This window comes from Lathamus discolor, chromosome 1 (assembly GCF_037157495.1).
Source record: "Lathamus discolor isolate bLatDis1 chromosome 1, bLatDis1.hap1, whole genome shotgun sequence".
NCBI lineage: Eukaryota > Metazoa > Chordata > Aves > Psittaciformes > Psittacidae > Lathamus > Lathamus discolor.
Window position 1 is genome coordinate 78,825,371 of NC_088884.1, and position 13,078 is coordinate 78,838,448.

Genomic DNA, 13,078 nt, shown 5'->3' on the forward strand with positions numbered 1-13,078 from the left:
AAATACCATCCTGTCACTGAGAGCTGGAGACAGAAAGCAGCTCCTGGCTTTGGCTGTAGCATGGGCGCTTCACTATGTGCCAGGGCTTGCACTGTAAAACACAGCCAGTGCTGGGAAACCTGAACACGGAGCACTGAAAACTGACGTTGTGCAGCACCCTGGCGCTTGCGTCTTCTTGTTGAGCACCGTACGCCTGAGGTGCGACCCGTCCTCTTCCAGCACAGGGTAACAGGGCTGACCCGCCAGGCCGCACCGGCCCGGCTCCGCTCCCCGCCTCCCAGCCGGGGGCGGCCCTGCGCCGAGCACGGGCCCTCCCCGGAGACCCCCAGCCCGGCCGGCGCCGCGCCCGGCGCAGACAGGGGTTAACACCAGCGAGCGGAGCCGAGCGGAGGGCGCCGCGCCGCCCCTCGCACAGCGGTCCCGCAGCGCCGCCGCTCGGCCCCGCCGCCGCCCCCAGCCTCCCCTCGGCCCCGCCGCCGCCCCGGCCGCGGCTACGGCCCCGGCTCGCCTCTGCGCGCATGGCCCCGGTAAGTCCGCCGGGGGCAGCGCGGCTCCTCCGCAACAAAAGCCGGGCGGCGCCGGGCATGGCGAGCGGAGTCCCCCGAAGTAACGGGACGGCTGCGCGGGGCTGGGGGGAGCGACGTGACAGTGCCGAGGGGCCGGGCACCCCGCGGGGCTGCGGCGCTGGGCGGGCAGGTGGCGAGCACCCGGCCGGGAGGTGCGCAGCGTGCGGGCAGGGCCGGGGGGGAGCCGGCGGGCACGGCGGGGATGCGCGGCCCTCCGCGGCCTTCAGACCCCGCAGCTCCGGTGAGAGGGCGGCCCAGAGGCCGCGGCCGGGGCCGTCGTGTCGGGGGCGGGGGTGGAGGGCCCGGCCGGAGCTACCTGGTTAAGGAATCTCTAGCGTTTGGGTCGCTGAGACCAAATCTGGCAACCCCATGAGTGCGGCAGCCCCATGGGTGCACAGAGCCACACGGGGCGATGCGCACCAGGACCCGGTGGCGACCGAGGCTGCTGCAAGGGATGCCCCCGCGGTGCCCGGCTGCAGGGGATGGGGGAGCTGTCATTGCCCGGGCAGCAGAGGGGCTGCGAAGCCCTGGTGCCCCAGGAGCGGATGTGGCAGGTTTGGGTGGCTTCTAAGGAGAAGAGGATGAGCTGGTGTACCGGGGTGAGGTCAGAGCAGCCTGTGCTCTATTAGGGATCTCACCCAGTGAGGACTATGACTGGACAGCTCTCCACTAAAGCAAGTGAGCACTCTTGTTCAAAGGCTTGCACGTTTCCCATGTGTGATCCACCTTTAGCTTTGGGAAAGATTATGCTTCCCAGGACAAATGGAAGACCTGTCATTTTAAGATCATCTCCTGAGGAGGTCTTCTTCTAAGGACTTCCTTCAATAGATAGAGACAGAGCGTGTATTTCACTCAGCTGTCTTTGTGTCACTTAGGCAGTGTAGAGGGAACAGACATCCCCAACTCTAAGGGGAGCAGACATCCCTGACCCCCAGTGTTAAGGGGGCAAACATCTGTGACCTTCCCTGCAGGGATGTGCTTGGTGTGGTGCCTCCATAAGGAGAGCTGCCTTCATCCCCTTTCTCCTTGCAGCCCTCGGTGGTATAGATTACAGGAAGGCCAGTGGGAGGAAGAGTGAACAGGGGATTCTCACTCTAACTGTGGTCTCCTGAAAGCCAAAACCAACCACTGGAGTTTAGAGTAAGTCTGAGGTAGCTCTAAACTCATTCAGTGGAGAGTCAGAAAACTGGAGCTGGTTCTTGTGGAGTTCCCACTCTGTGTTTAACAGCAAGTGCTGGCTTCGGATGGCTTCACAGGGGTTTACATACAGCTATGTCCAGTGTTTATAAAAGGAACAGCAGTTCAGTCTGAGTTCCCATAAAGCAGACTCCGGTTTTCTGAGAGAGGCAAGAGGAGGTTCTGAATATGAGCATTTATCCTGTGTGTTTCATAGCGTCATTTCAGAAGCAGCTGACAACCCTCTGCCACCGAGGCGTTCCTGCACTTAGAGAGCACCCCGTGTGTATACATGTATGTGTATTCACACACATGCTTCCAAAGAAGATTCTTCCCTTAACGCTTCTGAGCATGAACACTGATATTTGATGAAGACTGGCCAGCGTTCTCCTGTAACATTCGTTGAATGACACAACAAACCCCATCTCTCTGCCCAGGACAGAGAGCCAGATGTGGTGACACAACCCCAAGCAGGAAAAATGGATTATTTTTCCATCGTGCCTTGTTCAAGAACAGCCATCTCCCAAAATGAACTACAGCAAGTAAACAGTTTTTGTGAGAGAGGACACTATCTCTTCAATACAGTCATTTCCAAGAAGATAACATCTTTCTCTTTGAATGCTGAACAATACCATTTCACATACCTGGTCTCCCACACTTTTGGCCTGGGGAAGCACTGTTGACCTTCATGACGCCGCCTTCTCTTGTTTCCGTGTTCCCATATGTCCCCTCTCAGTCAGTGTATCTGTTTCTATGCTGTGTAGCAGAGCATCAATGGCTGATCCTCCCTGGCTGCTCACTTCTCTCTTCTGTGCCTTTTATCAGTGCCAGTTGCCTGCTGAGACACTCTTACATTGTTCAGGGCCATCAGGAGCTTCCAGGCAGCATCCTGCAACTCTTCCTCCGGCACTGCTTTCCCCATGGTCAGCAACTCAAGTCTCTGCAGTGAACTCTGCACCTGGGTATCTTGTAGCCTCAGGAAGAGATCCTGCATGTCAGTGGTGGGCAGCTGTCCTTGCTGCTGCCCACTGGCTCTCACCCCTGTGGCATGTGGGACAGAAGGGTTCAGTTGCATGCGCTTCGACTGTGGCATGCCCGCAGGTAAGGAGGTGGGGATCTTCCTTGTCGGGGCTGGAGCCCTGACAGCTACTTCCTTGGCAGGGCTGGAGCGGCTTGGCTGGGCGGTTGTGGGACGTAAGGGGCGAAGGGGGGCAGTCCTGAAGATGCTGGACAACATGGCATCAGTGCTCATGTCATTGAAGGCGCGTGTGCTGTCCAGCTTGGCTTTGCTGTCTCCTGGGCACGCAGTCCTCTGTGGAAGAGAAAACACTCCCCTGTAGAGGCAGTGGGCTTCAGGAGCAGGCAGCTAGACACCCCCATGTTCTGTGGGGTTAGCACTCACTGCAGTCCCATCTTTCCCACTCCTACAAAGATGAGCCCAAGAAAGGAAAGAAACCTTCTGCTCCTTTCTTTGTCAAGTCTCCCCATAAGTGTCTCCTTATGACTCCCAGTTGTCTTTCTCTTTCCTTCTCTTCTAGGCTGCATGAATCACCCTTTCTCCTGCAGTAACCTAGACAGATAATCTCAACTAGGCTGGGAATGAGAGATGAAGCTAAGGGCTGAACCTCAAAGGTTCATTTTCTTGAAGAATACCTTCTTCAAAGTCTCTGTTGGCAAGTGGCTGCAGGTGCCATCTGTGTAAGCTAGTCAGCTTGGTGTGAGTGCCCCTGCAAGGTGGGCTGCCCATAGCTCTCTTGGATCTTCCCTGTATTCTAGCCTTCCTCCTGTTTTCCCACTTCCTTATTTCCAGGGCACCCCCTTTTGCCTGTTGCTTGCCCAGAGCACACCACAGTCTTCAGGAAACAGCTAAATATCTCACCTTAATGAAATACTTTTTCTTAGTACAGCGATAAAAAGAAAAGGTGCAGAAGTCAGGAAAGATAGGACTTTTTGGCAGTTCAGAGCATACAGGCCCTAGAGAGAGGCAAATAAAGACACAGATTCAGCTATAAACTCCAGTGCTGGGGTCCCACCAGCCCTCAGCAATAACCTCACTGTGGAAGGACATCACTCCATGAAAAGCCCCATGGCCATTTGGGTGCCTCCCCGAACCCAGGTGAGAAACTCCATCACTTCTTGGTTATTTTCATGACCCTAGGCGTGAGAGGAAGCTAGTCCTAAGGACACGTAGCTGCAATCAAGCGTGAGAGAGGATGCTCACAAGCAGATGTCTTCTCACTACAGGACTGCTATCCACCCTTCTCTCCCACCAGCTCTTGTGTCTCCATCTCTCCCAGTGGTCAGCTCAGTGCTGGCCATGGGGGATGCCTACCCGCCCATCTGCCTGCCCTTGGGAGTCACGGTTGTCTTTACCCTCAGGGATGACTCCGTGGTTTTCATACTCATCCAGCCTCTGGACCAGGGGGTACTGGCAGCCGTACAGCGTGCGAAGGAGGCAGGCAGTGTTGGCACGGCCTGCTGTCTGGAGGAACCTGAAGAACTGGCTGTACTCCTCATCGGAGAGTGGTGTTCCAGGCTGCTGTGCCTTCCCGCCACGGGGGCCGGCATTGAAGCCCAAACCCAAGAGCACTGGTGAAAAATAAAACGTAGGGAGTCACAGGAAATGCTGACCGTGGCACACTCGGAGGAGCTGGAGGGCTGAACCCAGATCTCTTGTTGCCTTCTCTGGGTGCAGGATCCAACAAATGGGAAATGCAGGAACAGGCTCAAGACGGGAGGTCTAGACCTTGGGGAAGACCTTCTCTGCCCATGTAGAAAGGGGTGTAGTGTTTGGTGGCAGTACGTGGCTGAAGGACCTTCACCAAAGCTCTAGAGATTCCAGTCTTGAATTGGGAGAAATGTCTTGGAAATCGTGGCTGGAACTGGGAATGTAGCTCTGTTGTCAGGGTGGAGCAAGGGAACTGTTTCCTATCAAGATTTCAGCCTCTGCAAATTCTCTTCCTCCACATAACTGGGTCCAAACCCCTCGAGTTAATGGAGCATGCTCCAGTGGATGTGTGTGTGCCCTTACAATGGTCCAAGCATTCACTGAACCCTTATGCAAAACTTAAAGCCAGTTCTTCCCTGGGAAGAACATTATGAAAGCTCATTAAATCAAACTTTTTGGAGGTTAGATGCACCCAAAAATAAATGTGCAATCTTAATTTCATCTCCCCTTGCATATGCTTTTTATACGTGCTTTTAAGACAGCAGCCTACTCTTCCTTCCTAAAGACTTGGTAGCTCCCTCAGTGTAGAGACTGCACCTGCTCTGTGAGGGAGTTGGCTTCCCAGGTTAAACACTTACTATATTCAGGACATCCTGCCTCATTTCCCACAGATTGGAAGATACACGGAAGAATGAGTCAGGAAGATGCTGCAAGGGCAGTTTTGTAGATACTCTTTGAAGACATAGGTTTTATTCCTGGCTACACCACAGAGGCTCCTGTGTGATGCTAGGCAAGTACCAGGTTTCTTAGCGTGCTATTAATGGCATTTTCCTTACCTTGTGGGTTGCTGTTTATAGGAATGCTGAGCTCTCTTGCTGTTTTGGAGTCTGCGTGTGGTGTATTTTGAATGGCAAGTAAGTGCTACATTAGCATATGTATTCTGAGGAGCCAGGGCTGAGATAGCTCAAACTGAGATTCTAAAAGTAGCAGATGTTTTTGACTTTAATTCCTCTCTGCCCTCATTTTGCCATTTGCAAAATCACTAGAAACCAATTAATGGCTGTAAAGCCCTAAAACATAGAGTATGTAAGAAGTTAATGAGGAAATGAGTCATCCTGTCTACAGCAGAATTCAAATGGGATCAAGTAAATAAATCTGAGTCAAACACTGAATGATCAGGGTGACACAACATACTGAATAGCTGCTCATTAGAAAGGCAGTGTCCATCCAAGGGACTAAAGAAGCCGAAACCCATGTAAAAACATTGAAGCTAGGTAATTAAAGAGCTGGGTCACCATGCCCATGCTCAGGGGGAACAAATCTAACAATGCAAAATGAGTGTGATTCAGGCATGCTCAAAGTTTGACTTTGCAACCTCTGTAATGTTCTCTTAGCATAGGACATTGGGGTTTTTTTTTTGGTTAAAAACTAACTTAAAAGCTTCCTCATGGCCTATATCTTAGTAACAGCTATGCCAACTTATTAACACCTGTGTGTCTGTGGATGCAGCAGGATCAAAGAAAAGCATGTAACCTTTCCCCCCAAGAGGACAGCAGGGATTATTGAGCACTCGGTGAGGCAGAGGCAGAGAACACCACACTTGGCCAGGTGTGGGTTTGCAGAAGGCAGGGGAATGAGCAGACTGGGGGATAGTGGACCCCTCCAGGGTCACCTTCTAGGATGTGGCCAGAGCAGCCTGGCTTTTCTGTCCATTTCTTCCAGCTATATCCCCTTCTGTTTGTCTTTAGTCAAGGTCGTCCCTCAGACCTCTTTCTCCTGTCACTTCACCTGGACAGCTCTTCCCTTCTGGCCTTGCAAGTCAAATCTACCTCTGTGCTCATGTCTGGTTTACCCACCCAGCTGTCCCCATCATCACATCCCCAGTCTCCACCTCTGCTCCAGCCTCAGCCCACTACATCCAGCTCCGAGTCCTCCTCCCTGGCTCCTAGGTCTAGGTCACTCTCTGGCCCTCCTTGATGAATAAATTATTAGCTCCAATGAGGAAGACTGGCAAAGTTTTAATCTCTTTGCACCTGTGGCATTCAGGGGTGCTCCTGTCTTTTCCTCTTGCTCTCAAATTGCTAAAGCTGAGGAGCGATGGGGAGGGGTAAAGAGCAGCTGGTTTGGTTGCTGTTCCTCACAACCTGGCTTGAAAGAGAGATGTGTCCTACTCACCAAACAAAACCAGATAAGCCCATGTGGCTGACATCACACCGTGAGCGATGCCTGTAACAGCTTGGGACACACTGCTGCTGCCTGTGTCCTCGTCCTGCCACACCGGGTTCACCAGCAGCAGTGGAATGTCTGGTGGCGTCACAGACACCTCAGTTCCAACTGCTCCTCCTGCCCATGCTCCCCTCTGCCTCCCCTTCTGCCCTGCCGCTGGGTCTGTGCCCTACCCGGCGCTGGGTTTTGTGCTGGGGAAGGCAGCAGGGAACTCAGCCTGCTGGATGAGGCTGAGTTCGGACCCACCTCCTGCCGTAGCGGGGTCTGCCCTCCTTGCTGTGACACCAGCTCCAAGCTCAGAGGAAAGCCCTCACAGAGTATGTTTGGGTTTCTCAGGTTGATGTCCACTGCAGCTTTCTGTTCTCCCTGCCCTTCCTGCCTCCCAGGCTTGTGGTCTTAGTCGTGGCTCTCCCATCCCTGGCCAGCTACGTCTTTCATGGGGCAGTCCCTTTGGGGCCTCTGTCTGTCATCACAGGACCTTGGTGTGGCCCATTGCCTCCCCATGCTACAGGTTCTTATTACTCATTCAGCCTCATAAGACTGGGTTATCAGTCAGGACACTATCTGGGGACTTGGCTTTATCCAAACATGGTTGTTCTGGAGACTGGCACCTTGTCCCTGTCTGGTGCTTGGTGGCGCTTCAGGTTTCCCATATTGTTTAGGGACAGATCTTTACCACCCATTGCACAATGTGCTTTTCTGCCCTATCCCACAACCTGCCTGGCTCTGCACAACATCAGCTGTCTCCTACATCCGTTGTCTGCTTTCTGGAGGTGCTCACCCACCATTTTAGGGTGCCTGTTTTGACTACACGCTCACCTTGAACAACAGCAGGGACTGAACCAGAAGGACAGGGACTGAACCAGAAGGACATTTCTCTCCTCCTAAAATCAGGAGGATGGTTCAGCAGGGTCACAGCAGCACTGCCTCAGAGGTGGATGGAATTTGTACAGAGAGGGAAACCTTGGCTTCCCTGCCTTTTACCTGGGATCAAAGCCTGCAGCAGCTGCCTGCTGCTGGGAGGATTAGAAACACTCTCTCCCCAGGGGGATATACCCACTGAATCCACTGTGGAGTAGGCAGCAGGGAGCAGGAAGGATGTGACTCCAGGCTGAGGCAGAGCCAACAGAACGTCAGCTCTCCATGTGATGATTAGGGGGCTTCTTTTATCGTGATGGCATTATATAGGTGGGGAAATCTTCCCTCTTGTCCTTGGGAGGGTCTGGCATCTGACGTCTATTGTGATACCCTCCTCTGGTACACGACTGAGCATCCAGTTCAGTTTTTCTCATTTTGAAAGCAAAAGATGCTGGTTTTACATTTCCTTTTCATTTCTACTGATGAACACCTGGTCATCGTAATTTTACTTACTTTTAGTGGCACGGTGGGCATCCACATGACCAGAAAGGTGAAACTCCATTGCAGAGCTGGCATTCCCGTGTGCAGGTATTAGCATTTTCTTTCTTTAACCTGTACAGTTCTAGGATATCACTGAGCCCTCATCATCTTAAAATGCCTCTAAACAAATGCCACTGCACAAATATAGTGCTGAAGCTAAATGGGTGACCTAATTTTCTATCCCACAAACCCCACTCCCGCGCAGCACACTTCTGCTCTGAACAGATATTCTTGAGAAGTGGGATTGTGTGTTGGCTGTCAGAACTGGCCAGACTAAATCATCTTGGTGTTCACGCATTAACAGGTGTGTGTGACTGCTTTCCTGCTCGCTGCCAGCCCTGTAAACTCCATCTGGAACAAGACAGCCAAATCGCCATTTTCCTGGAGCACAGGGCAGGACATCCTGCCTTTGGACGGCTCCTGTGGGTACTATGTGAGCAGACCAAAGTATCTTCTCTCACCCAGACCTGTGCGTGCCTGGCTGAGCCACCGAGAGCAATCAGGCAAAATACTCCTTGGGTAAAGGCAATAGACTGTCTGCATCCAGACAGACACAGAGAGCAGCCCAGTTGTGAAGCTGGCATTTTCCCTCTACCAGAACTGCTGAACTGCATTAAACACATTATGTTCTTCCTTAGTTCACTAGGAAGAAAGGAGATGGAGGGAAAGTGGTTTGAGGAATTGATGTTTTCCTTACACCAAACTCAGTAGGATGCATTTTTGGTTGTAAAAGCGCAGCAGGAGGAACATTGTGACACTTGTGAGAAGGCAGTAAGTTGGCAGGCAGCTCTGCAGCATCTGTAGTTGACCCTGGCTTTGCTACATGAGCGGGCCCTGCTTATTGGACCCAAACAGCAGTGTCGTGGTGTGCGTGGCAGGACAGACAGTGACCCCGACTCATGTTTCTGGGTGTCATTTTCCTCTGGTCTAGGTTGCTTTTGTCTCCTGAATACTTATGCTCCTGTAATCTCACTCTACAGCACTGCTACTACAATGGGTATTTATTACATCTGTTTTCTTTCCTCTGATCAGGATCTGCAGTCACTGATGGTTTAAACCTCCTGGCTGGTGTGAAGAGAAACAGCTTAGTGGCCAGAAGCAGCGCAACACCAAGAGAGCAGAGAGTTTGCTTCCCAGGTGAGAAATTGAACAGAGCATGTCTGGGAAGGGGAGAGAAGAGCAAGGTCCAATAAAAATGAAATATGCTCTTGGGGTATCTAATATCCTTTCAAAAAGACCCTTATCCAAAGGAAATTAAATCCTGTGTATTTTCAGCAAAGACTAGACTCAGAAAGCATAGCTAACCAAAGTGTGGCTTTTTCTTCCTTTCACACTGACAATGTTTCTAATGGTGTACTGGTTTTCTGCATTGAGGTGCATGCCTCAGGCCAGTGCTGTACCTTTGTTTGTACTGCAAATGTTTTTTCAGCCCCGAGTGTTGGAAACAAAACTTTGGGAATCAGTATAACCAGTGCGGTGGTGTCTTCCAAAATCTGCAGATCACCTGAAACCAAACCTGAGGGGTTTATCCTGCTGCATTCACCTCATATTCTGACCTTCCACACGTAAGAGGATGATGTTAACTCTGTAAGCAGTTCCATCCAGCTAATCGGCTTACCTCACGCTCCAGCATCCATTTCTGAGGTGTGTTCTCCTTATAACTAATAAAAAAATCAGAAAGCTCTGAATGTTTCAGTCTAATTGTTCGTTTCCATGCTTGATTAATAAAACAGCTTATCTTTCCACTCGCCTATCTGTTCTGTAGACAAAATCTACGTACAATTTGCTGCAGAACCTGTAGCGCTTTCTTTTTAAGGAAAAGCGCTATGACTGGAAAGAAGAAAGAAAATAGTCTACTTGGCAGGGGTGGATGCTCCTGTGGTGTTGGCTGCTTCCTTCCCTGATTAAGCATGGGGATGCTGGAAGAAGAGCAGTGATTCATAGGCAACAGGAAGAGAAGCAGCTACAGTAGGTGTTGTTGAGGAGAGCAGCGATGACGTTCCTCTAACCTTGCTAGACATGGGAACTGTGAGGACAAGCACGTGTCAGGTTTTGTCCTTTAGGGCTGTAAGTTTTTGACAGAGGACCCTTTTTGCGACTTGTGCATCCCATGTGCTGCCCATCCCTGGGTCACATTCCCCTCCCATACTCAGTCTCTGTGCCCTCTCTCTGCCTGGAGCAGATAGTGAGGGGCTGACTCCTTTGCTGTTAGCTAGTGGTAGCTGATGTGCTGCGGTTGCCTTGTTTGGACTTCTTCCTCAGAGAAGCAGGGGGGTTATTCATTGCTAGTTGCTCTGTTCACTCCAGCAGGTGACACGACCATGGGCGACACACAGAAGGGCGAGATTCATCAGGGAAGTCCTGTGAGAGCTGGACTGCATCTGTTCCCCCCCAGAATGCTCAAAGGAGATACCCTCCAGCATGCTGATCAAAGACATGACTGCAAGCAGAAGCTGGAGATAGAAAGTGAGGTGGAGACATCTTATGGAGAGAGGCAGGGAATGGTAACTCCCTGTGGGATGGAAGTCTGGGAGTGCGACAACAGTGGTAGAGCCCACATGAGCAAGGTTATCCTTGCTGGTGACAAGCCAGACCCAACCATTTGTGGGAACGGTGCCATTTGGATTCAGCGGATGGGAGAGAAAACCTACGAGTGTCCTGAGTGCAGGAAGAGCTTCAGCCGGAGCTCGTACCTAAGCCAGCACCAGAGGATCCACCTGGCAGAGAAACCCTTCAGCTGCTCCGAATGTGGTAAGAGTTTCACCCGCAACTCGGACCTGATCAAACACCAGCGGATCCACACTGGTGAGAAGCCCTACCAGTGCAGCGAGTGTGAGAAGACCTTCAGCCAGAGGTCCAATGTGATCAGGCACCAGCGGACCCACACAGGAGAGAGACACTACCAGTGCAACGAGTGTGGGAAGAGCTTCAGCCAGAACTCACACCTCATTGTCCACCAGCGGAGCCACAAGGGTGAGAAGCCCTTTAATTGCCCACGGTGCGAGAAAAGCTTCAGCGATCGCTCCTCCCTGATCATACACCGGAGAGTCCACACTGGAGAGAAGCCTCACAAGTGCCAGGAATGTGGGAAGCGTTTCCGGGACAGCTCGGCCATCATTCGGCATCAGAGGATCCACACAGGAGAAAAACCATATGAGTGCACCGAGTGCGGAAAAGCCTTCCGGCAGAGCTCTTCGCTGGTGACCCACATGCGAACGCACACAGGTGAGAAGCCCTACAAGTGCCCCGTGTGTGGGAAGGGCTTTAGCCAGAGCTCAGCACTCACCACTCATCGCCGGATCCACGGTGGGGCAGCCTTGCCCATATACCGTGGTAGCCTCCTGCCCAACCCCTACCAGTGCGCTGAGTGCGGCCGGAGGTGCAGCGACCACTCCACCCTGACCAAGCACCAGAGCACGCACGCCGAGGAGCGGCCCTACATCTGTGTGGAGTGCGGGGACAGCTTCCGACGGAGCTCGGCTCTCAACGTGCACCTGAGGATCCACCGTGGGGAGAGACCATACAAGTGTGAGGAATGCGGAAAAGCGTTCAGGCACAGCTCAGCCCTCGGTGCCCACCTGAGGATCCATGCAGGAGCCAAGCCCTACGAGTGCGGCGAGTGTGGGAAAAGCTTCCGGAAAAGCTCAACACTTAAAGTGCATTTGAAGATCCACACAGCCAAGAAACATTATAAATGCATGCTGGGTAGGAGAATGCTCACTTCCAGCTTACTTCTGCCATAGGGCTGCAGTGGATGTTCGGAGCAGGAAACAAAAGCAGCGACTGAGGGTACCTGAAAAAGGTGGGTGATGAGACCCACGTTGGGAAGAGACTGACTGGAGACATGGTGACTGGTGTCAGGCCTGGCTGCTTACCACAGCGGCACAAAAACCTGTAGGAGGTCTGGAAGCAGGGAGTCAGTCAAGTGCTCGTGGTTTAGGAAGAGTGCAGAGAGCCTAAGGAATGGGCACCGGCTTCTGGGTAAACTGGGAGCTGTGAATATGTGGTAGAATAACAAGTGGGAGAATCAGGCTTGCAAAATAACTTTACAACGAAGGCAAAGATCAAAATACAAAGTTCCAGGCTGGTTCTGACTCAAAACTTTAGCTTGTTAGACACTGTGGTAGTCTTAGGAACTCTTTTATTACCTTCCCTTACTTTCATGAATGTAGTAGGTTAACCCAGTGTTTGACAAGGCATTTCCAAATCTTCTGAGTCTGAGACTTTGGAGCTGAACTTCAGCCTGTTTGTCTTTTCTAACTCCAAGTCTTAGACGGGACAGTGAATTCCTACCTCTGCACGCAAAGCCTGAGTGACACGATAGCTGAGCAACACAAAACTGTCGCGGCTTTCCCCACGAAACAGGGGTGCGCGAGCACTTCCAGCTGGAACGCTGCCCTTCACTAGCCTGTGGCAGCTTCTCCTAAACTTATCCTTGGTGCTCTGGAGCACCTTCCAACTTGCAGCATCAACAAAACATGGGCAAAAGCGTGGCCTTACCTTATTGAACCAAAAGAAATATCCTCCCTCCTGATACCCTGGTGTGAACTGGTACACGATGCATTCTTACTGGTAGTCCAGAGACTGTTGGCAGTTTTGTAGTCTTTTCTATGATACTCTTTAGCTCACTATTGTTGGTAAAGTATTAACAGATAAAGTTCAGCATTATGAGTTAGGAATTACTGTATTTGCATTTGTTGCTATGTTAACGGCTGTATATTACATAAACTTCCTCTATACTGGTACGTTTTATTACTAGCTACATGTTTCTACCCTAAATAAACCTTTTTTCCCCTCTGTAGAACCCAGTTTTCTGTCCTTGCGTACAACGGGTGTGAGATTACGAAGAGAGATGGGCCCCGCACCCATTCTGGCGTGGCGAGGGGCTCCAGACGGACACCCTCACCCAGCCGGGCCGGGGCTCAGGCTTGGCTTTCCTCCTGCGGGTCCGGCGCTCCGCTGGCCGAAGCCCAACAGCAGGACGGCAGCGGCAGGGCAGGCCTCGGCAAGGGCAGAATCACCCGGCGTCACGGAGCAGCAGCCA

General features: G+C 52.0%; 1 protein-coding gene across 10 annotated transcripts; it reads left to right on the plus strand.

Moving 5' to 3' along the window:
• Nucleotides 1–365: 365 nt before the first annotated feature.
• Nucleotides 366–11,952, plus strand: LOC136015756 (zinc finger protein 501-like). 10 transcript variants are annotated; one of them, XM_065682180.1, is made up of 5 exons: nucleotides 366–527; nucleotides 5,082–5,200; nucleotides 9,067–9,171; nucleotides 9,534–9,678; nucleotides 10,342–11,952. In XM_065682180.1, exon 5 carries the CDS (start codon nucleotides 10,356–10,358, stop codon nucleotides 11,775–11,777), a length of 1,422 nt encoding a protein of 473 aa, XP_065538252.1. In that variant the 5' UTR covers nucleotides 366–527; nucleotides 5,082–5,200; nucleotides 9,067–9,171; nucleotides 9,534–9,678; nucleotides 10,342–10,355; the 3' UTR covers nucleotides 11,778–11,952. The 10 variants fall into 10 exon arrangements, 9 of the variants coding, with proteins under 9 accessions (XP_065538252.1, XP_065538242.1, XP_065538227.1 ...); XM_065682170.1 differs by lacking the exon at nucleotides 5,082–5,200 and having other exon boundaries at nucleotides 9,464–9,678; XM_065682155.1 differs by lacking the exon at nucleotides 5,082–5,200.
• Nucleotides 11,953–13,078: the final 1,126 nt, after the last annotated feature.